Source organism: Protopterus annectens, chromosome 6.part0, assembly GCF_019279795.1.
Source record: "Protopterus annectens isolate FY-2018-M chromosome 6.part0, PAN1.0, whole genome shotgun sequence".
Classification (NCBI taxonomy): Eukaryota; Metazoa; Chordata; order Ceratodontiformes; family Protopteridae; genus Protopterus; species Protopterus annectens.
The window spans coordinates 1,744,159,343-1,744,185,774 of NC_056737.1; the positions used below are offsets into that span (position 1 = coordinate 1,744,159,343).

A 26,432-nucleotide genomic window follows, 5' to 3' on the forward strand; every position below is an offset into this window, starting at 1 on the left:
CAGTCAGTGCTCACAAAGACAAGCAAGTCACTTAATGGGTTAGTGCTCACAAAGACAATCAAGTCACTTAACCAGACAGCGCTCCTGAATTAGTCCTGAAGAGACATACTGGTGTCCAGTGGGCTTACCTGCTAAAAAATAAATTAATAAAATGCTGGCATGATTTGATGTCAGTAGGGACAAAAAAAAATAAGTCAATAGCCTTTCCTCAGACCTGGTCCGTGCTGAAACTCTCAAGCTATATTCACCCTCCATAACTATTCCTGAATGTCCATCTTAAATCCTTAGTTTTGGGATTTCTATCAGTCACAACCACTAATATACAGAACAGCTTGATAACTTTGCATGCAGTCCTGCTGGTTATTTTTGTGTTAACGAGTTTCTGCCTTTTTGCCATTAACAACTCCTTCTGACTTTGTGATATTGCCACTATGTGTATGTGTGTCATTTAATAATGTACTGTATTATGCACATCCATTGTAAGTGGATCTGCATCTCAGAGAGTGATAATTTTGATTTTTTTAAGTAAATAAATAGGATATGTTTTGGCTGTTCACTCATTGTTTTGTTAACCAAGTGGGTTCACTCTTTAGCCATATCCCAGATTATTAACTAACATCACAATTCTAGGTATAGAATGTTGATTAATTAATTTAAAGAAAAAGTTAATAATAAATAAAATAGAAAGGAAACTAATCAGTAATTTAGTAATGTAATATAACATCTGGACACGGGCAAGTATGTGACAGGCATGCCAGACAATATTGTCTGAGATGCATGTGTTTCTACTTACCATCAGAGCATATGATATGAGCAGGGAACCACAGAAGAATGGTGGTGTTTCTCAAGTTCTCCTTGTCTTGCTCATGTCACCCCCCCTCCCCATGCTTGGCTTGTTTACCAGTCTACATTGCTATGAGGTGATTTCCTTTCTTTTTTTTTTTTTTTTTGCTGAATAGGCCCAAGTCAGTTTTTCCTTCTGGGTTTCAGTGCCTGTTCAATTCTTCCCTCTCATCATGATGTCTCAGAATGGGGAAACAACCCCTCAAAAAGGAACCCTTTAGTTAGAATTATTATAGGTTCATAATTTCATAGAAGGTTACTAGTCTAACAGCTCTAGAGCCATTACAAGTCTAGCCATATTTATCCCGAGTTGTCCCAGTTGTTGGTGATTGAGTGAAATTCACAGAGGTAAGGGTCTATGGTAGTTAATACCAATTTCCTCTGACCAGGATGAACATGGATACAACCCCAGGAGTAAATTTGTGTTCACCCATCTATTGATCTAGGCTGCGTTTAAAGGGGGTCAGGGAAGATCTCTTTTTCACATGAATTGGAAGCTTGTTCCAGAGAAGTGGCAGTCTCTGGGAGGCGTATCTATCTCTCCAGCATGACCTGTTCATGTCAGAGGCTAGGTTAAAATCCCTGGAGCGAGTGACCCTTGTGCAGTTAGATTTATGAATGTGTAGCATTTCCATCAGGGCCAGGTCAGAGACTGCCCTGTAATCCAGGCACAGGTCACCCCTTAGCAACCTGTAGGAGACAGAATACAGTGACAAAGCTTTCAGTCTTTCTGCGACTTGTTTTGTGTACCTTGTAATTTCTTGGTGAGAAACCTCTGTGGTCTCTCCAATTGTTGCATGTGCCTGGTCTGGTGAGGTACATACAAAAGGGGCATTGTACTCAGTTACTGGACTGATGAGGGCTGAGTATAATGTAATCATAACATCCTTAGATCTAGATGCAATGCCTTTGCTTATAAGTTGTGCCGCATAGAAGGATTTCCTTACTACTGTGGATATGTGATGGTCAAAGTTTAGATGATATCAACCTGAGTACCCAGATCATGTACCACTGGGTCTACACTTGAGGGGTGCTGTCTATAATGTAATTAGCAGGGATGTTAGCTTTTCCAAAGGGAATAGTAATACACTTTTTGCATTTTGCTTTAATCGGTGGGTTTGGCAGCAATCATTTGTCTGCATTAACCTTGCCTGCAGTACGTAAACATCACTGGAGGATTCAATGATTGCTCCCAGTTTGTAATTATCAGTGACCTTTGACAGCCACAGGCCATCCAAGTGTGCCTGGACTTCTGAGAAATAAATTGAAACAGTAAGGGTCTAGCACAGACCCCTGTGGTATGCTTCTAGTGACTAGTCTCTTGCTACAGGTGAAGTCACCCACTTTGACATTATTTGTCCTGTCAACTGGCTACCGGTCTGGTAATATAGGGGTTAATTCCCAATTGGGAGAGTTTCTCTATAATACCTGAGTGGGGGATTGTGTCTAATGCCTTGGTCAGGTCAAGACAGACGCATGCACTGTCTTTCCATCATCCAGGGCTTTGGTGACTTTCTCGAAGAAGTCAGTCATATTTAACAAGCATGATCTACCTTTAACGAATCCAAACTGGGTTGGATCAAGAGTTTATAGATTACCTATATCCTTGTTAATAAGGTCCATAATGATTCTTTCCATGGCCTTGCAGATAAGGCTAGTCAAGCTTATGAGCCTATAATTCCCAGGGTGGGTTGGCGGTCCCCCTTTGCGCAGAGGGATTACTGTTGCTGTCCTCTATCCCACCGGAACATAGCCTGTTTGCAGGCTGTGGTTAAACAGGGATCCAAGTGCATATGCTAGGTCATGTTTTAAGTTGTTTAAAAGACAACCTGGGATGTTGTCTGGTCCCACTAATGCTTTGTTTTTGGCTTTGGAGAGTACTGAGATGACCTGCTGTCTTGAGATAATATGCTGAGGAATGGTAGCAGGTATACTTTAGGGGATGACTGGATGACTAGTACACACTAGTAGCCTATTAAAATTTTAATTATGTTGCCTGGCCAAAGCTATATGGTAGATGAGTGCAGGTCAGCAGCCTAGAGTTATCAACAAGAGAAGAGTAGACATAGTCACTAGGGGAATCTCTTAATGGCAAATTTAATTGTATTTCTTATATTCTTTACACATTCAGGTAGTGCCTGCTTCTTTTAATACTTCAGAAAGGCTGGTCTCATGTTTATAATGTTGTGCATAAAGCAATTTCTTTTTTAATATTTTAATTTTTCAGTGAAGAAACTGGTTGTCCTATACTGCTTATACTGACCCATACTCTAACAGAAACTAAACTTAGTAAAATATCTGTCTTTATATCATCTGTTGCTGCTTTATCCTGGACACACCCCATGACCACATTTAAGGTTCACCAGCTTACTGTACCTTTGCTTTTGAGCTAGTTTCAGAGTCTGTCATAGACATACTTGGTTGTTAAGCATATTCAGTTTAAGGGACTAACAGTTAATTTATTCATGTATCTTGTGACCCCACAAGGTACAAAATTCTGACTGGCTGCATGTTTCGTTCCAAGATCCCAGTAGTGTTCCTTTTCTAGCTTCAGCAAGCCCTACCCCTTCTGAGTATAGAAGTATTCTAGGCAATTTCTCATGCTTTCATAACTGAGTGTAAATTATCCTCAGGAGATTGCATAAATTTCTTCCCAGCCATAGTCTGCTGAATTCCTAAGTTCTTTCTCAGATACTAACGATGTCTATTGTAGACAGAGCCTCTAGCTTAGTGTAAGCTGGATATTTAGCAGAAAGACATATTTTAATTATTATCTGGTAATACTGAATGCAGATTCCAGGACTCTGTATTATACATGCATAGCTCAGTTATATTTGATTTAGGTATTAAAACTGAAGTCCATCTCTTCTCTCTCTGTAGTTCCAGCTTTACTGTCCAGCCTTGAAAAGCTGTAGAAAAATTCACCATGGAGTTGCACGCCAAATATGTGGGCTCTCCTCTGTGTTTACTGTTTATTCTTTCACATATAAACATTGCTATGTAATGAAGTGCTGGCATAGAACCTTGAACCCTGTGTCAGCAGATGGGTGGGGGACCCCCTAGTAAATAAGGAGAAGGATATTCTAAGGGTGTGTCTGTTAGAGAAATGCTGATGTACTGAAAGGAAAAAAAAACATTAAAATTACTGGTTGCCTATGGAAACACACAGAAAGTGGTAGCATTCCAAAAAGAATACTTTGGAGCTAAGATTAGAGATGAACAAATGCAGGTAAACTCTGTATTTATTTCATCTTCTTATGTGAAGAGAGGAACTGAGTGACTGAACAACAGAACAGAGCCTGAAAACATGCCCTTTACTGAAATTAATTATGTAAGCAAAGAGTAAGCGTGCATGCATGTGGAACAAATAGTTGCATTGTGTAGACGATCATTTTTCAAGTGTTTGCACAGAGGAAGTAGAAATTCCTAGTTGTCAAAAAATGTGCAGGCCTTTAAATCACCACTAGATAATCTCATAGAAAGATTAATAACAGGGATTAATGGGGAGTGGCTTAAAGGGGGCTGTGCAGAGTTTTTTTTAAATAGTTGTTCTATGAATAAGGAGATTTAGAATTCTGTACTGTATTATTGCATTTCATAAATCTTTTTGTCTACTCCGTCTTGATAGTTTAAGTCATACAATATCAGTTATATCAAAGTGGAAATTGTTTCATATAATAATAACACCTAATAAGAAGTTTTTTTTTTCATTGAGCTTCTAGTGAAATTGGGCCTTACTAGCCTAACAGTTCAAACAATAAAAATAAAATAAGACTGTGACAACCCACCGCTGGACCAGTAATCAAGGAGCCTCAATACTCACCACTGGCAACAGTGGGAGATGTACACTGGGAAGGAGACAGGTGCACACACAGTATTTCCAGATGCAGCTCTCTGCATCAAGTGCTTAAGAGCACACAGGGACCACACTCAGTCCGTGGCTGGTTTCTCCCTCTTTCTACAGATGCGCAGTAAGACTCCACACTGGCAAAGCAAGACCTCCAGCACCAAAAGTGTTCAACCAGTGCTTTGTGTCCCTGCCCAAGTAGTTGACACACACACACACTCATTGAAGTTTGATTTACACACAAACACACACACACACACACACACACACACACACACACACACACCTGGGAAAGGCTGACACAGGTTTACTAGCAATGCCCCCTTTTGCCCAGAGTATATGGTAATTATAACTGCCACCAACCAACTCCTTATCAGCTACTATAAGGCCCTTAATGAAGGGTATCCAATCTTAATGTGTAATATTAGTATTAATACAAATGGTAGTTTCACCAAGAGCAAGGCTGTTAGGAGTGGCCCACACAGTGTCACTAAATAAATATGCAAGTACTCTCAAAACTTAAATATTTCTAGACAGATCAGCCACAATGAAAGGTTTAAATACATTTAATAATAAATAATAAAAGAACAAGAAAATACTCAGTATATATTCACAGTGACATCAGAGTTCAAAATTCCAGGAAATATTTAAAACGACATTGCAGGACAGTCTCAAATAAATAAAGAAACATACCTAAACTAAGCTTCACTATATTCCTGGCTGAATCTACAAGAATTACTATACCCTAGTTAACTTACTTAATTAGAGCAAGGCAGATGTGTGGTGAATGGTTCTTGTCAGGTCCAAGACAAAATACAGAATGCTCTGTTTCACTAAGAGACTCCTCAAATTAATATCTCAAATATTACTGCTGGATAGCTTGCAGACCTCATAATTTCATGTCATCTGGATCTGTCCCAGGTGAAACCCCCACACTTGGAAGCTTGGCAGCATTTAGCATCTACCTGTGAAAATTCATAGACCTCACATCTTTGTCAGATGCTGGAAGTTATAAAACAATTGCATTCCTTCATACTTTCAGAGTTATTAATTAGTTCACTCTGAAGACAATACAGAAAGCTTCTCAGCACAGACTCTGTGTCAAGATACCATGTTTTATTGCATAGTCATAAAGTAATTAAATTTCAGCTATTTTTCTGAAGTTAACCTCCTGTATTCCAGTTTCCACTGTTAAAATATATACATTTAAGCATTTACAAAAGTGCATATACATTTCTGTTCTCTTCTAGTAGGCCCACTGTGGTTACATTTTAAGCATAAGCTCTTTATAAAATACCTCTTTGTCTGTACAAATTTAGTTAGATATACAAATGACATACAGTTCTACTACAGTTATAACACAAGCATCTTATATAAATCATGTTGATATTCACACATGACATATAATTATTCACAAAATTCCAGATAGCTGTGCTGGCAGTATCTCCCTTTGTCAGAAAGACAAATAAGTATAATTTGTATTAATTTTGACAAAAGGTAGAGCATTAACAGCATGCCCCTGTTTATGTGAGTAACTGCTAATACACATCCACAGCGCCTCTAAATACAAACCATTTTCCACACTCAGATGTATCACTGCAGAAAATTTTCGGCAATAGTAGTAAATCAAATGCAATGTATGTAGACGTAGTGTAAAGTATTTAACCAGTTCAGTAAGCACACTTGCTGAGGGGAGGACATTGCAGTACTTTGCTAAAGTGATTAGGCAAAGGCAAAGCATTCAGATCCGATGTAGTTACCGGAAGTCAGGTTTAAAACCCAGATCTTAATGGCTTAGCCACAGTGCCACCACATACTGCTTTGGCATAATGCCAGGCAAATAGACCTTTATGTAAGAAAACACTAGGAAAACATTGCCTTGAATTTACAGTGAATGTCATATAAAATTATAAATGTCAGGAAATGGTATACTGGTTGCTTATCACAGCACCTTGCAGATAAAATTACAATATGCATTGTTCAACTTAATTTACTTATCACCCTCCCGAATAATCTGGCATTCCATCTAACTATACCTGCTGTGTAAGTACTTCTTATAGAATATACGTAACTCAGAATCAACCATCGAAGTGTTCTCCCTAGTCATCCTTTTACCACTTGAGCAAAGGCTCACTCCAAGACACACAAACACACATACACACATGTAGTTGATCACCCTGTTGGGAACACTCACCCATTCACCCACACACATGCTGCAACACACACCCAGACTCACAACTTCCTACTTAACCTTCCCCAGTGCAATGACCTAGGCAGACACACACACACGCACACACGCACACACACATGCGCACGCACATGCGCACACGCGCACATACGCACACATGCACACACACACACTCTTACCACACCACACCACCTAGCACCCAACTCTCTTGTCTTCCCTGTACTTTGAGTACTCCCATAATCGTAAAAAAGTAAACAAGCAACTGCTGTGTTTTTATGGTGGTCACGTTCTTCTACAAGAGTCAAATTTTATGAGGCCAAATGATTCTTTGAATTGCAAGCAAATCAGGAGCTGTGACACTTCCAGTGCCTTCTAGTTGCCCAGCTTAAGTTTCATGTTCTACTTTGCAAATAATTAATTTCTTTTATGTACAGGCTAAGTGTTTTAAATAGTCACTCCATTCTTGTTACTTAATTTAGTACTCAGTGTTGCCATGTTCAGCTTCCAGGGCACTGTAAACATATTGTAATTCCTTTATTCAAGAAATATCCATCTGTTCAATAAACATTTCATTATATGTCTATTACCAAAAACTGTACTATGTTCAGATAAGTAATATCTAGTGTAACTATAGTTTTATTCTAATCATTATGTCATAATCATGAACTTTTTTGTGACTGTGGCTGCACTACATCACACAGTCATCATCCCATTATCTAAGTAAACAAGCAGTAAATCAATTAAATAGATGTTTTCTATTTCTAGTTTGTAACTAAATGCTTTTTACCTAGATTCTGTCTGGAAAAGAGATGAATAAGCCAGTCATTACTAGGAAAGATCTTAACCATAATCAAGGTTAGGGTGTAGAAAACCATATGTGATCATTTGTCTATATCACCACATCGAATGGTGATAAGTTCGAATGCTCTTTGTTTGAACTGAAAAGTCCAAAAGCCTTAAACTACAACGTTACGGAACATCGATTTTTTTTCTCCAGGAAAAAAATCGGTGGGCCGTCTTCAGGGCTTTGCTATTTCCTCCACTGTAGTGCGATCTCGGAGTTGGTATGTTTAAGTAGGAAGGGTGTGGGGAGGGGGGCAGCCCCCCACTTCAGTTTGTTTTAAAGTTGTGATTTTTTTTTTCATGGAGCAGTGATTTTTTTCCCTGGGGAAAAAAAATTGCTGTTCTTTGAGTTCATTGTTTAGGGTTTTCGGACTTTAAGGTTCGAACAAAGGGCGTTCAGGCTTATCACCATTCAATGTGGAGATATAGACCTGCTTTCCCCGCTCCCAACAATGGTATTACATGAGAATGTTAATACTGATAGAATTTGGTGGTTTTGAATATATTCCCAATGAGTCATGGCTCATATGGCACAGTGGCACAGCAGATAGTATTGCTACCTCACAGCAAGAGGTTGCCCAGTTAATTTCTCGGCTGGGACACCTTCTGTGTGGAGTCTGCATGTCCTCCTTGCATTCGTGTCAGTTTCCTCTGGGTGCTCCAGTTTCCCCCCACATTCCAAAGACATGCAGTAGATGGATTGCACAGTCTAAATTAGCCATAGGTGTGAGTGTGTGTGTGAGTGTATGATGGGCAAGAATTACCATGGCAGGACTAGCCACCTAGAGGTGTAAACCTTGGCTCTAGATGATTATCCCTGTTGCAGTGAAACCCCAACCCCATGTGCAAAATGGGAAAAAGAGGTTATGGATGGATGGATGGCTGGACAGATGGATGGACTAATGGCTCACGGGCTCAGCATTGCATATATACCTCATCTGATGACAGTAGAGTATCTCAGACATCAGCTGTGCCACTCCTGTTACCAGATATCCAATCAAAAAGCAATGTTATGACTCATGAGAGACTAAATTCAAAGGAAAATTCCTAAACAAAGGTGGATTATAAAACAATGATTAAAAATATAAAGGGAAGGTTCACATACATAAAAACTGGAAATTAAGGCTATCCTGTTAGGTTTAACAGACTGGGAGGGACATGTTTTTATGTGTGCTTGTTTTTGTTTATATTGTCTAAGCAGAACCTAGTATGTACAGTGTCCAAAAGAAAAGCTGTTTGTTACTTGTACATTACCAGTGTGCATTGCTTTCCTGAGAACGCATGATCATCAGCCATACTTTCTACCCACTTCCTGACTTAGGTTCTCAAGCTTGCTTTTAGGATTCCTGTGCCAGATTCTTTGGCTGGGAAAAAAATTACTTTGTTGTGGGTCCAGCAATTTGTTTTTTTGCTTTCAGTGGATATTTAGAGAAGCAGCCCCTCCCACACATTGCGAAAAATGTGGGTTATCCCATACGGCTCACATAGACATGCAATACATCCCATCTGTAGCTTTTGATTCTAACTGCTGCTGTTTGCTCTGAGTCTTTTCTTGACTTCTTCAGAGTACAAATTGCTTCCAGCTCATGTAGAAGGAAATGCCTCCAGCTAAGCTATTTTGTAAAGCAAGGGAGAAAGGTATGATGAACTGAAGCTTTCCAACACATGCAGGTCGAGCTGAATCATTTTCATTTACAAAAAGGGCAGCCAGATGGAATGCATCCACTCGAGCCTGAGAGTTTCAGTTTTCTGGCTATCTGTGCTCCTTGCAGTTTATGAAATGAATGATTAACTGGATTTCCAGTAGGATAGATTCACAGGCACTTATGGATTAAGATCTGCACCATTCTTTGAAAAGTGGCTACCACTGTGTTAACCCAAATTATCATCATCTTGGAAGTTCATTAATTACGGATACACATTGAGGCCCTGTGCATACACGATTTCCCTAGTTAAAGATGAACAGGAGATGGTTTATTACTCTACCTCGGTTCCGAGGGCCCAGGAGTACAAATAAGTGGTCAAGCTCGGTAAGTCATTTAATTTCTTTTAACTGTATATTTTGGCCCTACCAAGATGGACAACAGTTTTGCAGTAAGAGCTAATACACGCACTGACAAACAGCAGTGAAGTTTTATGCATGAGTGCATTTTTTTTTTAAGTTTTATTAATTGTTTAGCAAATAATTCCACTAGGTGCATTACCTTTTTTAAAAGTGTGACACAGAGCACTATCTCATAAAGTTACTTACTTAAAGTCACATGGCAGGCAAATAAGAAACTAATAAAATCAAACTCAGAACTGCAGGATGACGCCGATTAGCAGTGTATAATCTGCTGTACTTCCCGAGCAGCTATACATGTTTAATGTTTATAATGTATAAGTAGATGTATTTATGAGACCTGCATACACTTGTATGTCACACATACACAGACAAGCACATGCATAAATACACATTCATTAACTTTCAACACTAATGCATTAGCAATTTTCGCACACACTGTGCTGTTGCTGTGCACTCAGTGAATGAGGCAAATATAAAATAAGAGTTTATCTCAAATTACACTAAATATTTTTATGATTATCAGGCCACACAATTCAAATGTGCTGTACTTCTGTAAATTGTCCAGTTTGGAAGTTTATCTAGGGTATGGATTATTAAACGTTAAAAGATGTTCCACAAGCATTTGGTGGTGGTGAGCTATACATGACACTTCACTCAGCATAGCTCTCTTTACTTCAGATGTAATACTTTATTGTCCGAGTCTATTAATTTCTGTCAGTTTTCCATTAAGACCACCAGAGTAGTTGCCCTATATGTTGGGATAATGTACACAACCAATGTAGAACGTGCATCTTTGTGAACATGGACATCCTGTCGTATGATGTCCTGCCCTTGTTTATTGTCCTGTATGGAGTTAGAAACCATTTCCCACAGAAGCATGAGCATGTTATCATCATTAGCTAGGAAAATAACATGAGGTTAAAATGGTAAAGAGAACATTAATGAGCGAAGGAACACATGAATGCTTCTTCCATCCACTCTCTCTTTTTTACACTGCAGCATAATAATGAGAAGTCATTGTTAAGGAATGTTACTTCCCACTTATGCACAGTCATGCCTGCGTCCCTACATTTTCACCCCCTGCAAAGAAAAACAGCATTTCTAACTCACCTGTGACCAGGTTCTTTAAAAGACAGAAATAGACCACTGTAAGCACATGACAATATGAATACATTATAGGTAAGGTAACTAATTTCCATTATACTGAAAGTATGAAATGCAGGGGTTGATAGTAGATGTCTGCAAGATTCAGGCACCTGAAAAATGTGTGTGTGTGTGTGCGTGTGTGCGTGTGTGCGTGTGTGTGTGTGTGTGTGTGTGTGTGTGTGTGTGTGTGTGAGTATGTGTGTGTGTGTGTGTGTGTGTGTGTGTGTGTGTGTGTGTGTGTGTGTGTGTGTGTGTGTGTGTGTGTGTGTGTGTGTGCGTGTGTGTGCGTGTGTGTGCGTGTGTGTGTGCGTGTGTGTGCGTGTGTGTGTGTGTGTGTGTGTAGCATTAGCGTTAACTACACTGTACAGCAACCTTTTTACTGGCAAAGTTGCTACTGAGGTTGTACTGCCACAAGAGTCAGATTTTGTGTGGACAAACCATACATGTCCACATACTAACCGCACACTTTATCATACAGTAAAGTTTTCTGAGATATAGTTGGTACTTAGGCTATACTGCCACACGAAACAGGTTTCGTGGATAGTTCATATGTATCCACAAGGACTTCTCCTGTATGAGTAGGGGCTACATGTTCACAGGGATCAATTTTGTGTGTCTGTGATTTAAGTTTCTTAGTGCTATGATGCAATCTGTGTTTGTTTGGAGCTGGACATGGATACCAACAGAGGTGGAATTGGTTTGTTATATTGCATTGAACAGAACACTACAGGTACACCAGATGTGCTGTATTGCTGTGCTTTACACAGAGCTGGATAAAGGTGTTAGTTCCACAGTATGGGAAGTCAGCTACAGTACAGGGTTCCATGCATTGTGAAATGCTCATTGTCAGTGAAAGGTAGCATACTCATCAAAGTGTTGTAAAAGATTTCCTGCGCTGCAGTGTAATTAGCTGTACTAAATATGAGTGAGTGACAGCATGGTGCTATAGGTCAGTTTTAGTTCAGGAATTCCTGCACTGTGATGTAGTCAGCTGGAGTGCACAAGGAGGAACTGGAAATGCATCTTTATAAGTCACTTACAGTACAGAATCCTTGTACCACAGTGCTATTAGCTAAAAGGTGATGGAGTGTCTATTTGGTATTATAGGTCAGTTTCAGTACAGGATTCTGTGATCTGTGATTTAGTTAGCGGTAGGGAAAGGTGAGAGACAGATACCTCAGTGCAGTATGGATTTCTGCACCATGTGAATTTAATTTATGCTGTTGATAAGTGTGGGGTGACAAGTCAATGTAAGAAATGCAGATATAGAAAAAAGACTTCTTATAGTGATGCAGCTGGCTCTGGTGAAATGGGGTCTGACAATGCACAGAAGTCCCTCATTATACATGTTACATAGCTAACTTTGGGGAACATGATGAAGTGAAATCCGAATAGGAAAGTACAGGTATGATACAGATTTGTCATTACTATAGAATAGTTAAAGTCAAAAAACACTTGCATGATGGCACCTTGTTAGAAATTATGCAGAACATAGGCATCCCTGCATTGTGACATAGCTACTGCTGGATAAAGGTGAAGGAGAGACAACAATGTGGCATGGGACAGGTTATGTGCAGGCTTCTTCAGCATGCAGCAGTATAGAGTGATGACACCATAGCATATCGCCTACTCCAAGGTGATCTTTGCCTAACATATAAAGCTATGTCAAACCCAGAGCTATTGGATATGCTACACCTAAAGAAATCCCAGTCCCTCTGAGCTACATGCTCTAGAGACCTAAACCTTGTCACCACAATAAACAGGACATACTGGAGGGATAGATTCCTGTCCCAGAGACTTTCCATACTCTGGAACAAGCTACCCATCTATATCAAGCAAAGTTCCTCATTAGCACTCTTCAAGAAAAATCTTGATGAGTGGATGTGGAATAGGAAATACACCCCAAGGATCACTTCTGTGGCTCTGCATGACAGGGGTACAGGAAATTAACTTTCTTGGGTGGCATAAGCCAGGGAACCTTGTTGGCTAGGCTTACTTAGGCCCTTAGGCCGATAGCCTAGTACCTACCTATGAACCTATGAAAAAGTAGGTACTGTACAGACTGTTATTTACTGAGACGCAGTTACTGTCAATGAAAGGTTACCTGCTGAGAGACTGATGAATGACTTAGAATAGATTTCCTACAAACTGCCATACCTTGAGATGCATTAAGCATTCCTAAAAGGAGAGGGACTCACAGGTATGCACTGATCAGATTTACCTGAATGTTTCCTACCCTTTTTGAAACAGTGCTAGTGAAGCATGAAGATATTTGGGTATAACATATCAGCATTTATCATTATCTTGAATTCTAACCAAACCCATCAGTATAAACCTAGGTTCAAGATGCTTGTCACTATTGAAGTGACACCATGACCCAATGTGCAAAATGGGGAAAAAAGTGTTGAGGATGGATGAATGGATTCCCAGGGAAAGATGTAGTTTTCACTAAACACAAAAGTAACATCACTAAAGAGTCACCATTATAAGGTTTATACTAATAAAACTCAAGCAACTGACAGTAAAGTTCCTCAGAGCTGATACAACAAACCTTCGCTACACTGTGATTTGATTAGTATAACTGAGGGATAAAGGATGAACAGTGTGTAGTAATGGGGTATGCACACTGCAGGTTTCATGTCTTCATCACAACAGAGTTTGTTTTTGTGTGTGTGTGTGTGCGTGTGTGAGAGTGAATAAATTTGGTGAGAAATTCCATAAGCAGTGTTTTATTTTCACATGATACATAATAAGCACCTGATATCTTGGTATGCTGGTTTTCATAAACATAACTTCCTGTACTGTCACAGTATTCTCATCACTCCAAGTGGCTTTGCAGAAACAGAACACTCATCTGTCATATGCATAGTTTGAGTTTCAACAACTGTAGGATCCAGTTTTCACCAAACACAGATGTAACAACCCTATAGAGTCACCATTACAAGGTTTATACTAATAAAACTCAAGCAACTGACAGTAAAGTACCTCAAAGCTGGTACAACAAACCTTCCCTGCAGTGTGATTTGATTAATGTCCTTGATGGATAAAGAATGAAGATTGTGTAGGAATGGGGTATGTGCATTGCAGGTTTCTTAGCCAAAGATGTCTTCATTTTGTAGAATGTTCTGGAAATAACAACACTGTGTCAGCAGGCACAGTAGAGACTACTTGTGTTGTAGTTTATGCAGCTGAAATGTACAGAAGTCATAGCACATTGCCATAGCAATTGTATATCCCAGCCTTACTAATAGTAAATGTTAGTGAAGTTTGTGGAACAGTTATCTCACTGTTGGGCAGACCCAGTACACTACAACTACCCACAAGTAGTTATTGATAGTAAATGGTGAGGAAGTGACAATAGTATGTGAATGGACATGTTACTTATTTGCAAGGAGGTTAATTCTGATGAAAGTAGCTTATACCCTATATAATGGCAGCACAAGGCAGATCTCCTTGCTCTGAAATGTTACTAATACAGATCTAGTGGGGTTGACAAATGGTACCTTCAAGCAAGTAGGCTGCATACTCATTAGGCTATATTTTCGTCGATGCTGGTAAAGGCAAGAAAATGAAAAAATGCTCCCAGCCCCTACATTCAGATATATTACTTAGAGAAAGTTGATGAACTGATAGTTATGGAACCCCTGCAGAATGCCGGTGAAAAGTAAGGAAATGACAACAACAACAGTTATGTATGGCAGACATTAGAGAGATTTCTCCATGTTATGAAGTTTGTGCACTTTTAGCAGGGAGGTAGTGATAATGGTTTAGCTGTCAGTCCCCTGTTTATTTTGAGGATGTAGAACATTATAAAGTTGATAACATGTTAGCTCACCAGCACTTGTGCCAAAGCTGTGTTGCTGTGTTATTTGAAAGTGATTACATCAACATGGCTGAAGGATTGCGTGGTGACATCTATATCAGTTAATGAAGTAAACCCAATGCATAACCCATGGTGAAGATTGTTGTGCATAACATAAAGTCACAAAGGAAAAACATGTACTATCAAGCAAAGGTGTGCATCTGTTGTCTACCATCACACGTGGATATGGGTTTTCCATCATATACTAGTATGGATTTTAAAGGCAAATGATCAGCCGATGAGCAAAGGAAGCAACAAGGTCTCCTTAGTAAATGTCTATCTGATTTGCTATCAGTGCTCCTTCCAAGTCAGCATGAGGAAAACCCCTAGATAAATGCTGATATTTTATAACCACATCACAAAATATTTTATAGCTGTTTCACTGGGTGTGGAGGTGATGCTATTGTCATGGTTTCCTATGATACAGAAGAATCCTTAGCAAAACAACAGCTTTAGGCATAGATTAACAGAAGCAATACATTGTATTGAAGCCAGATGCTCTTATCAAAAACAGCTGATTAAAAAAATATTCCTTAACCACACCAGGAAAACATACATATACAAAAAAAAAAAACTTTGATCATGTATTCTCAGTCAATACCTTCTTTCACTTATCTAATATACAAAACAGCTGCCTGAAAATGAAATCCCATAATCTAGTGACTAATAGTTTGCCAGTTTTTTATTTGTCATATCAGACCCCCATGATTATAATATGAAAAATGTCCTTCAGACTTTTTATTTCTTCAGAAATCTAATTCCTAACAGAGTGCAAAATATTTACTCATACATTTTCGCTGGAGGTTTGTTTCCCCTAGGTATGTTTATAATAATTAATTTTTTTTAATGTGTTAAGCAGATAAACCCACTGGATTTAAGTGCTCCTTGTCAAGGGTGACCTGGTAGAGCTGTCTGATTAAGTGCCTTGATCAGAGTCACACAACGCGCAAATTGAGGCAGATGAAATCAAAACCTGAACTACTGGAAGTGGTTACCAGCAGCACATAGCCTTAACCTTGTGCCAGACCAGATTACTGCGATGAACTGCTGTGTCAGGGACTGTTGTGTCCTGCAGGAAATGTGAGAGAAAATATACAAGTTAAAATGCATTTCACTCTTTCTATGACATAAAAAAGTCTTAGAGATCTATCTTTAATATATGTATGTATGCATGTATATGTGTGTGTGTTATATATATATATATATATATATATATATATATATATATATATATATATATATATATATATATATATATATATATATATATATATATATATATATATACATACACATATACATATTAAAGGGTGAAGAAGTAAAGGGAGGGTGTACCGTAGAAAAATACATTTTATTGTAATTTCACTGAAAGTAATTTGTGAAGATACAGACAACTTACATAGTAGTTTCATAGTTTCATAGTATAGTACTAGGCTATTTGCCCTGGGGCATTTGTAAGCCTAGCCATAGTGATGTGGCTTTTGCCACCCCATGAAATGGTACAAAAATGTACAGAATAAATTTAGAATACTGTGCCTCTGTCTAGTAGTGACACAATGAAGGTCCCCTTATATAATAGAATTAGTTTACTGTGCCCCTGTCTAGCAGTGACACAGATGTGACCCCTGGTGTAAACTTACGATCTCCCATCTACTCATCAAGATTTCTCTTGAAGAGAGTCAGTGAGGGTCTCTGCCTAATACGAACCGGGATCTTGTTCCAAAGCATGGGAAGCCTCTGGGTTATGAATCTATCCCTCCAGCATGTCCTATTCATACTTGTGCCGAGGTTTAAGTCTTTAGCTCTCGTGGTCCTGATGGATTTGGATTTTTTGAGGTGGAGCATGCCCATCAGATCCTGATTGGACATGGCCTTGTATGTCAGGCAGAGATCACCTCTGAGCAGGCGATATGCTACTGAATAGAGCTGAAGTTTCTTTAGTCTGGCAGAATAAGACATATGTTGGAGACCCTTGATCTTCTTGGTGAGGTACTTTTGTGGTCTCTCCAGCTGTTGCAAATGCCGGGTGAGGTACATACCAAATGGGGCATTGTACTCAATCATGGGTCTGATGAGGGAGGAGTATAGGGGTACAATGACATCCTTGGATCTGGATGTGAATCCCTTCATGATGAGGTGTGCAAGGTAGAATGTTTTTCTAACCACTTTGGCAACGTGGGTGTCAAATGAGAGGTCGCTGTCAACTTGGGTCCCTAGGTCTCTGATTACTTTTTCCGTACTCAGTGGGTTGCTGTCTATGTGATAATTTGTGGGTACTTTGTTTTTCCCAAAGGGGATGACTATACATTTTTTGGCATTTAGTTTAAGGCTGTGACTCCGGCACCAGTTGTCCGTTTCTGTGAGGCCTTTTTGTAGGATGTATGTGTCCGCTGGTGTATCGACTATGGCGCCTAGTTTGCAGTCATCTGCGAACTTTGTCAGCCACAACCCTCCCATGTTTGCTTTAACATCTGAGAAATAAATGCCGAACAAGAGGGGTCCCAGGACAGATCCCTGTGGGACACCACTTGTGACTGGTTTTGAGTCTGACATTGCTCCAGCGATTTTAACTTTATGGGTTCTGTCCTTTAGCCAGTTTGCAACCCATCTAGTGACATAAGGGTTTACGTTTAAGCTGTTGAGCTTATCTATGATGACTGAGTTGGGTATTGTGTCGAAGGCCTTAGCCAAGTCCAGGTAGGCTGTATGGACTGCTTTGCCCTCATCAATGGCTCTAGTGACTGTTTTGAAAAAGTCAACCAGGTTCAAAAGGCAGGATCTGCCCTTTACAAAGCTGAACTGGGTGGGGTCAAGTGTCTGTTGGTCCCCTATGTCTCTGTTTATGAGGTCCATAATGATTCTTTCCATAGCTTTGCAGACCAGGCTGGTTAAGCTTATGGGGCGGTAGTTCCCAGGGTCTGTAGAGGCACCCCCTTTGTAGAGTGGGACCACTGTTGCTGTACGCCAGTGTTCAGGTACATATCCTGAAGTAAGGCTAAGGTTAAATAGCATATTTATGTGTGGGTTTAGCTCATCTTGGAGTTCACGTAACACGCAACCCGGGATACCGTCAGGTCCCATTGATGCTGTGTTTTTAGCTTTGTTTAGGGCGGTTCTCACTTGGACATCTGAGGTGACAGGGAGATTACATTCAGCTGGGATAAGTATTTCTTCTTTTGGGGGTGAGGGAGGGGAGAAATTTGCTCTGAACCTGTCAGCCAGAATGTTGGCAATATCTGTGGGTTCAGTGTATTTTTTGTTGTTGTGAACTAACTCTGAGCATATCTGGGGGTTTCTGCCCAGGTTTCTAACATAGCTGAAGAAGGCTTTGTGGTTGTCTTTAGTGTCCTTAGCGATATTTCTCTCAAAGTTTGTCTTGGATGTTTTTATGAGAGAACGTAGTTTTCTGCTAATGTTGATCAGAGATGTCTTCCCTTCATGGGATTTTGCTCTGACGTGCAGTAGCTTCCTTCTTTTGTTATACAATTTGTTAATGGTTGAGGTCCACCAGACAGGACGCTTGCCTTTGGTGGAGAGGGACTTGGATTTATTTGGGATTGCATGATCCATGCATTCTTGGAGATGTCCATAGAAAGCATTTGTGAAGGATTCGGCATTGTGGGATGTGGTATCCACTGGCACAGTGGGCTTAAAGGATACCATCTCAGTCTTAAGAAGAGTGAAGTCTGCTTTTGAGAAGTTTTTCACTGTGGTCTTTTGTGCTGGGGATGGCGGTGGGATATGTATATCCAGGGTGATTAGTTTGTGGTCAGATCACACTAGTGAGGGGTATACTTCCGGTGTGGAGCATTTTGTCCCCATGTTTGTGATGATCAGGTCTAGTATATTATCTCCCCTAGTGGGAGAGGTGACTAGTTGTTTCAGTGCATTTGAATTTATGAATTCCAGGTACCTTTGGGCTAGGGTATTAGGGCTAGAATAATGTTCCCAATCTATGTTTGGGTAGTTGAAGTCTCCCAGTATGATGGTATTTTGTGATACATTCATATCCTCCAATGTCTTCAGGAAGGCTGAGTGGGGTTCCTGAGATTGGGAGGGTGGTCTGTAACATGCTACCAGTTGTATAGCAGTTTTGCCTATGGTTAGTTGCACCTGTATGGTCTCTGAAGCTTCATGTGTTGCTACTCACCCGGAGGTGTGGGTGTCCTTGGTGAATATGGACACTCCCCCTCCCTTTGTGGTTCGGCCTGGGTTTTGGGGCCGAAAAGCATGATACGAGATATAGCCTGGTAGCGCTGGGGTGCTCTCAGGAGCCTTGAACCAGGTTTCAGTTACTGCACAGACGTCGATGTTCTCCATGCTGAGGAGTGCATCGAGTGCCTGCATCTTGAGATTTAGACTTCTGGCGTTGAGCAGCATTACCCTTAGTTTTTTTCCATTTTTGTTTTCTAAGGAGGTGGGTTTGTCTTTTGAGCCTTGCCTAAAAAAGGCACTATGGGGGTGGCAAGAGCCTTAGCCAATATCCAGAAGCCCAGTGGTGACAGGTGTAAGCCATCCCTTGCGAAGCAGCGTGGCTTGTCCAACATGTCATCCTAGGCAGACAGACATTGGATCCCCTTAGAATGACTCCAGTACTTGAGCCAATTATTAAAGCTGATCATCTTGTCTTTGTATTGTGGTATCATTCTTGGTGAGGGCAAGATGCTGCTCAGGGTCAGGGTCATACCAGCCTGGGCTACATAATTGGAGAGCTCCTCTATGTCTCTTTTCATGTAGTCCAGGGAGGTACGTCTCAGGTCATTCACGCCAGCATGGACAATGACGGAGTCATATTTGTACTTGCTTTGGAGTGACTTGAGTGCGTGTGTTACGTGGCAGATCCTAGCTCCCGATGGACAGCTCACAGTCACCCTCTCCTTGTTCAGCCTGGTCAGCGGGACATCAGTGTGTCTGACTATAGAGTCACCTATTACTAGTGTATCAGGCATGGTGTTTGGCCTTAAGGGCTGTGATTGGTTGACACACTGATTTATTGAAGTATGTGTTGCATGTGTTTTGTTTTGAGGTGGTGGATTTTTGGATGTCTGCTTTGGGAGCCTCTGTTGTTTTGGTAAGTTTTTTATTAGAGCCTCCGAGTATGTCTTTGTGTTTTTATGTGTTTGGTTTGCAGTTGTGGTTAGTCTATGTGGGACTGGGATTGTTGTGTGTGTGGTTACCATCTCCTCCTGTCTGGTCATGCCAGCCCTGAGTTGAGAGAGTTCAGCCTCCAGTTTGGCTATATAGTTGCATCTCTCACATGTATTTGTGTTTGTTGGGAGGAGGAGAGGGTTGTCTGTGTACATGAGACAATTGTAGCATTGTCTCAAGATACCCAGATTGACCAGCTGAACTGGAGAGGATGCCAGTAATCTACCACTCGACATGCTAGAACAGTATAAGGGAGTGCTGTACCTTTAAGGGAAGTGGATATTCACAGGGGTGGTAGGTAGATGTAGTGCTTTACTTAGTACGAGAGTGCTTATTTAGTAGAGAAGTATTGAGAACAAGTGCTCGGCTTATAATATAGTGAGTAGTCTGATTATACTAAGAGTAGAGCTTCCTTAAGGGAAAACTTGAAGAGCAGACCTGGCGGTGCCAGAAGAAGTTTAACCTTGTTTAACTGGCGCTGCGCTATGCGCACAACCACGCAAAGCCGTGCAAACGCAGATTTTAAACAGTGAACTACAAAAGAGCTAGAAATGGTCCAAAACAACCAATTACTACAGCTTCTTGTGCTGAGGTCACTTCCTACAGGGACAGGTAGGCTGCTCAAGGCTCCCCACTCCCACTGGTGAGCAAAGAAACTTCCTTCTATCCAAGTAAAGTAATGGACAACACAGGAACTACACCACAGCCCAGAATACAGCAATGCCTGTAAACTGGTCTAAACTAGTCGAGGAAGGCGGAAAACAAGGATTATTTTTTTGTTTTTTTGTTTTTTTGATAGAAATACACAGAAAATGCAGAAACAGTAATAAATCAGTTATACAGGCTAGCACACTTTAGTGGGCAGCCTCAACAGTTAAATTAAACAAACAAACAAACAAACTTTCGATCAAATTCGACTAAAAAGTAACTTTAAGTGCAGATTTTAAAATAATGCAGCAAACAGTTAAAAAACAGTTCAAGCTAGTTTAGGGTAAACTACAGAAGCTATTCCAAGTGAAAAAAAAGCAAAGATACTTAAATCCAGAAAGTAGTCGCTTTTCTGAGTTCCCTGTAGCTAGGACCACTCTGCAGGACCACGAGGAGCTTGTCTGAGCAGTATAGCCAGAAAAAAATGCCCAGAGGCGGATTTTAAACAGTGAACTACAAAAGAGCTAGAAATGGTCCAAAACAACCAATTACTACAGCTTCTTGTGCTGAGGTCACTTCCTACAGGGACAGGTAGGCTGCTCAAGGCTCCCCACTCCCACTGGTGAGCAAAGAAACTCCCTTATATCCAAGTAAGGTAATGGACAACACAGGAACTACACCACAGCCCAGAATACAGCAATGCCTGTAAATTGGTCTAAACTAGTCGAGGAGTGGTGGGAAAACAAGGATTATTTTTTTTGTTTTTTTGATAGAAACACACAGAAAATGCAGAAACAGTGATAAATCAGTTACACAGGCTAGCACACTTTAGTGGGCAGCCTCAACAGTTAAATTAAACAAACAAACAAACAAACTTTCGATCAAATTCGACTAAAAAGTAACTTTAAGTGCAGATTTTAAAATAATGCAGCAAACAGTTAAAAAACAGTTCAAGCTAGTTTAGGGTAAGCTACAGAAGCTATTCCAAGTGAAAAAAAAGCAAAGATACTTAAATCCAGAAAGTAGTCGCTTTTCTGAGTTCCCTGTAGCTAGGACCACTCTGCAGGACCACGAGGAGCTTGTCTGAGCAGTATAGCCAGACAAAAACGCCCAGAGGCAGATTTTAAACAGTTCACTACAAAAGAGCTAGAAATGGTCCAAAACAACCAATTACTACAGCTTCTTGTGCTGAGGTCACTTCCTACAGGGACAGGTAGGCTGCTCAAGGCTCCCCACTCCCACTGGTGAGCAAAGAAACTTCCTTCTATCCAAGTAAAGTAATGGACAAAACGGGAACTACACCACAGCCCAGAATACAGCAATGCCTTTAAACTGGTCTAAACTAGTCGAGGAGAGGCGGGAAAACAATTTTTGATAGAAACACACAGAAAATGCAGAAACAGTGATAAATCAGTTACACAGGCTAGCACACTTTAGTGGGCAGCCTCAGCAGTTAAATTAAACAAACAAACAAACAAACTTTCTATCAAATTCGACTAAAAAGTAACTTTAAGTGCAGATTTTAAAATAATGCAGCAAACAGTTAAAAAACAGTTCAAGCTAGTTTAGGGTAAGCTACAGAAGCTATTCCAAGTGAAAAAAAGCAAAGATACTTAAATCCAGAAAGTAGTCGCTTTTCTGAGTTCCCTGTAGCTAGGACCACTCTGTAGGACCACGAAGAGCTTGTCTGAGCAGTATAGCCAGAAAAAAACGCCCAGAGACGGATTTTAAACAGTGAACTACAAAAGAGCTAGAAATGGTCCAAAACAACCAATTACTACAGCTTCTTGTGCTGAGGTCACTTCCTACAGAGACAGGTAGGCTGCTCAAGGCTCCCCACTCCCACTGGTGAGCAAAGAAACTTCCTTCTATCCAAGTAAGGTAATGGACAACACAGGAACTACCTTTCATGGTAGCATTGCTGGGGTATTTGTTGTCACAGCATTGCAGTTTGCAGTGACACAGTTGACCCCCTCCTAAGAGAGGCAAAACAGGCATTTGTGCAGAGACTGGATATTATAGCAAGATGCTACAAATGTGACTTGACTTAAGGTTTAACTTTTTCTTACAGTTTCTCCAGTGCAGCATCCTTACATTCCTGAGCACAGCTGTGTGTGTTGTTGCCTCTTTTTCCACTTAAAACTCAGAATGGGCATCGACTTTTCCTTTTTTAAATAAAAACACTTCATTCCATCTTCCCATGATGTATTCTTCACAGAATTGACTGAATCTCTCTTTGGTCATGAGCATATTCCTAATGTCTGTCTAGTATTAGAGAAACAAGCCCCTTACTCTTTTCTGTTAACAGGCATATTGATGTCTTTTAGAACCGTCTCAGTGAACTTTTTAAATTGTTCTTTGATCTCCCATTGCTGTCTGCACTCTGTCTCATAGCCTGGTGCTAGCGAATACATTACAGATCAACTTAGTTTTTGACAGATAGCTATCCCTTTGGAGATTCAGACACACTCCTTATTCTGCTATTTCTCTGTACTCAGTCTCTTACAGACTGTGACAGATAGATCTATGTATAACCTTTTGTGCCATGAAAGATCCAACCCTATTCATATGCAGAATTAATGGAACTAAACCTCCATCAATATATAAATAAGACATGTTGGCATATTACATTCATATCCCAATGTATCCCTCACCTCTGGAACAACCATCCTCTTCATCTCAAACAGAGTAGCACTCTTGCCACCTTCAAGATAAACAAAAAAATAGGATAGGCAGCCTAAAATTCTCTCTTGCTCTATCTTGCCTTGCCCTCCCTGAGGTGAGAGGGAAATTTTGAATAGGGTTTTTTTGGCTAGGCTTGAAGTGGACTACAGATCAATTGCCTAGTACTTACCTGTGAAGTTAATTTACTATCAGCTATTCCATGTTTACACCTGATGGTATGAACTGAATTTACCATCTGCTGTTCTATGTTTATCCCTGAAACTATCCAAGACTAGATGTGTTTTTCATGGTAAAATCATAGTAATATGATCTGGCTAACAAAACCTACAATGCAATTAATGCAAACCAGAGATAAATACTGGAAACAATGGCAAAAAAACTATATACCTTAAGCAACTCCACAACCAAATTAAAAAGAGAATAACCAAATTTAAAAAAGAATACTTCATAAAAGTTCAGTACAACCATAAGAAAAAACAAAAAAAATTTTGGTCAGCCATAACCTCAGTTCTAAACCCAGGTACTAAAGCCCAGCCTACCACATTCCCAAACAAAACTCATCCTGACATCCCAAATCTTTTCAATGCCCATTTCATAAATACTATATTCAACTTCACTTCCGATTTCACCACACACCAAAATGACACTAACTTTTCTACTATCATTTCTGCATCACTATCCTCACTTGAGTCCTCAGAAATCTCCAAATCCATTCTAAACTCCTTCTCTGTAAAACCCATTCCCACTGCCACAATAAAACAACTACTACTCAAACTTAAGCCAAGCTCTAATGCAGCTGATAATCTGCCCATGGAATACCTAATAATAGCTCCGGATGCAATTGCGTATCCCATTAGCATGCTTATAAATAGATCTAAACATGACTCTTATGTCCCTAATACCTGGAAAATGTAATATATTTTACCCCTCCACAAAGGTGGTGACTCGTCAGATCTGTCAAATTGCCGACCAATCATTATTCTCTCCCCTGTCTCTAAGATTCTTGAAAAATGTATACAGAATCAACTTCTTGACTATCTCATCAATAATCATAATCTGTCTCCTATGCAGCACGGCTTTAGGCCAGGTTACAACACAATGATGGCCTTAGTCTCCTTCTTGGATATAATAAAAGTTGGAAACTCTGGTCAGTATGTCTTGTCTACTTTCTTAGATCTGTCTTAAAATTTCAATACCTTTTCTCACCCCCTTCTCTATAGACTCTCCCTGACTGGTCTCATCCCCATTCACTCAACTGGTTCCCTAGCTGTCCATCTACTAGACAACAAGCAGTTAGATGGAATTCTTCTCTTTCCTCTTATCTTCTAAACCCCACTGATGTCCCCCAATGGTCTATTTTAGGTTTCCTATTATTCAGCATTTTTATTAATAATTTACACTTATCTCTTACCAAAGGTTCTATTATCCAGTATGCAGATGACTCCACAATCATTTGCTCCGCTGAGTCTATACCCAAGCTCCAGCATATCACCCAAATAGCATTTTCCTATGTTGAAAATTGGCTTACCAAAAATCATTTGCTTCTCAATCCTAACAGAACAAAGCTAATAGTTTTTCTGTCCAGGAGAAACTCTCTCTTAAACAAAGACCAATTTTCTAATTTTCTATTCTGTCTATGAACAAAACTCCCATTGAAATTGTTGCCCATGCTAAATTATTAGGCGTTATTATAGATGAACACTTAAAATTCAATCTTCATGTTCTATGCATCATAAAAACTTGGCTTGCTGTATAGATACAAAAACTTCCTTAGTCCTACCACTAAAAAGACCCTAGCTATTACTTGTCTTCTTCCCTGTCTTAACTATGGTGCTCCATTATTTGCCAACTTACTCTGTATCCTAAAATCAACATTAGAAACCTGCTATTACAAAATAACTAGATCTGCTGTTAATGCTTCTTACTCTACTCATCACTGTATAGCTTTACACTCTCCAAATTGGCTCGAACTACCACATTATCTCTTATTCAGTTAATCTCAGCCCATAAAATAGTACATAAGCTCTCAGTATGTCGGGCCCTCACTTCCTTATTCAGCAACTACCTACCTGACAGGTCCCTTAGAGCTAAGAATCAACATCTATGCAAATACATGAACCAAAACATCCTGCTAGCCAACCTTTGTACTCCCACTCTGTAACTAGACTCTAAAACTCTTTTCCTCTCACTGTTAGATCCAACCCTCATATTGCCCCCCTTTTAAAACTTCCTTACATAACTATCTCTCTTCCACATGGAATTGCAACTAATATATACCCCATGCATCTAAAGCCTAACCATATCCCTTCTTCACTACTCCTACTTTTAACCCATCTGACACTAGCCTCTAGTTATCATGTAACCACGTTACTCATATTTCTAGCTTCTACTGCTTTTCCCCTTCTATTTTCTGTTTCCTGCAGTTTCCTTGTTTTTTCACTTTTTCTATACCTATGCATGCACTATTTCTCCTCTCACAATGCTCCTGCATATCTCCGTTTTCCTCTAATGCTACCTCTTTACCTTCATCACTCCCCCCAAAAGATGACTTTTCATATCCTTGCCTTCCATGTATGTACCTCTATGTATGTACCTCTATGTATGTACCTCTATGTATGTACCTCCTATATGTTATGCATCATTTTCTTTCTCATCATTTTTACTAAACCTCTGAAGTCAATCACTCTGTAATAATTATATTTTCTTTTCTCTGTTATTTCACACACTATTTGTATATACACATTTATGTATGATCTCACTACTGTTTATACCTTAAAATTGTTGAGGTTAACTTGCCTGTATATATTTTAATTGTTCTATATTATTACTTGTTTTGGAGCTTTTCTCCATGGGCCTCCACTGAAAATGGGCTCTCAAGGCCAAGTGGACTATCCCTGTAAACAAATGCCAATAAATAAGTAATAAGTGCAAACAGTCACCTACCTTTATCACCTTTGAATTGTTTCATCTATTCATAGCCAATATATAATATAACCTGAAAAATGAACTACTGTGCTTCTTCATACTTGTTTGAACCAGCAAGGTGACAAATTGAAACCTCTTGCGGTTTATTTGGCTTTAACATGTAACAGACCCTGCCAATACATAGCTCTTTGGGTTCCTTCCTACAAACTGCCTTGGATATTACACCCCATGC

General features: G+C 39.8%; 1 protein-coding gene across 6 annotated transcripts in view; it reads left to right on the forward strand.

The window, feature by feature from the left end:
* The window catches only part of TNS1 (tensin 1), a 2,530,757-nt gene that overhangs the window by 905,251 nt on the left and 1,599,074 nt on the right, over positions 1-26,432 (forward strand). The window contains exon 1 of one of the 6 annotated variants that reach the window (XM_044075137.1): positions 9,250-9,751. The exons of the other annotated variants lie outside the window; for them this stretch is intronic. Coding sequence (XP_043931072.1) covers positions 9,680-9,751 — 72 coding nt within the window. The 5' untranslated portion in view covers positions 9,250-9,679. Of the gene's footprint in view, positions 1-9,249; positions 9,752-26,432 lie in introns of those variants that run through there. 6 annotated transcript variants of the gene reach the window in all.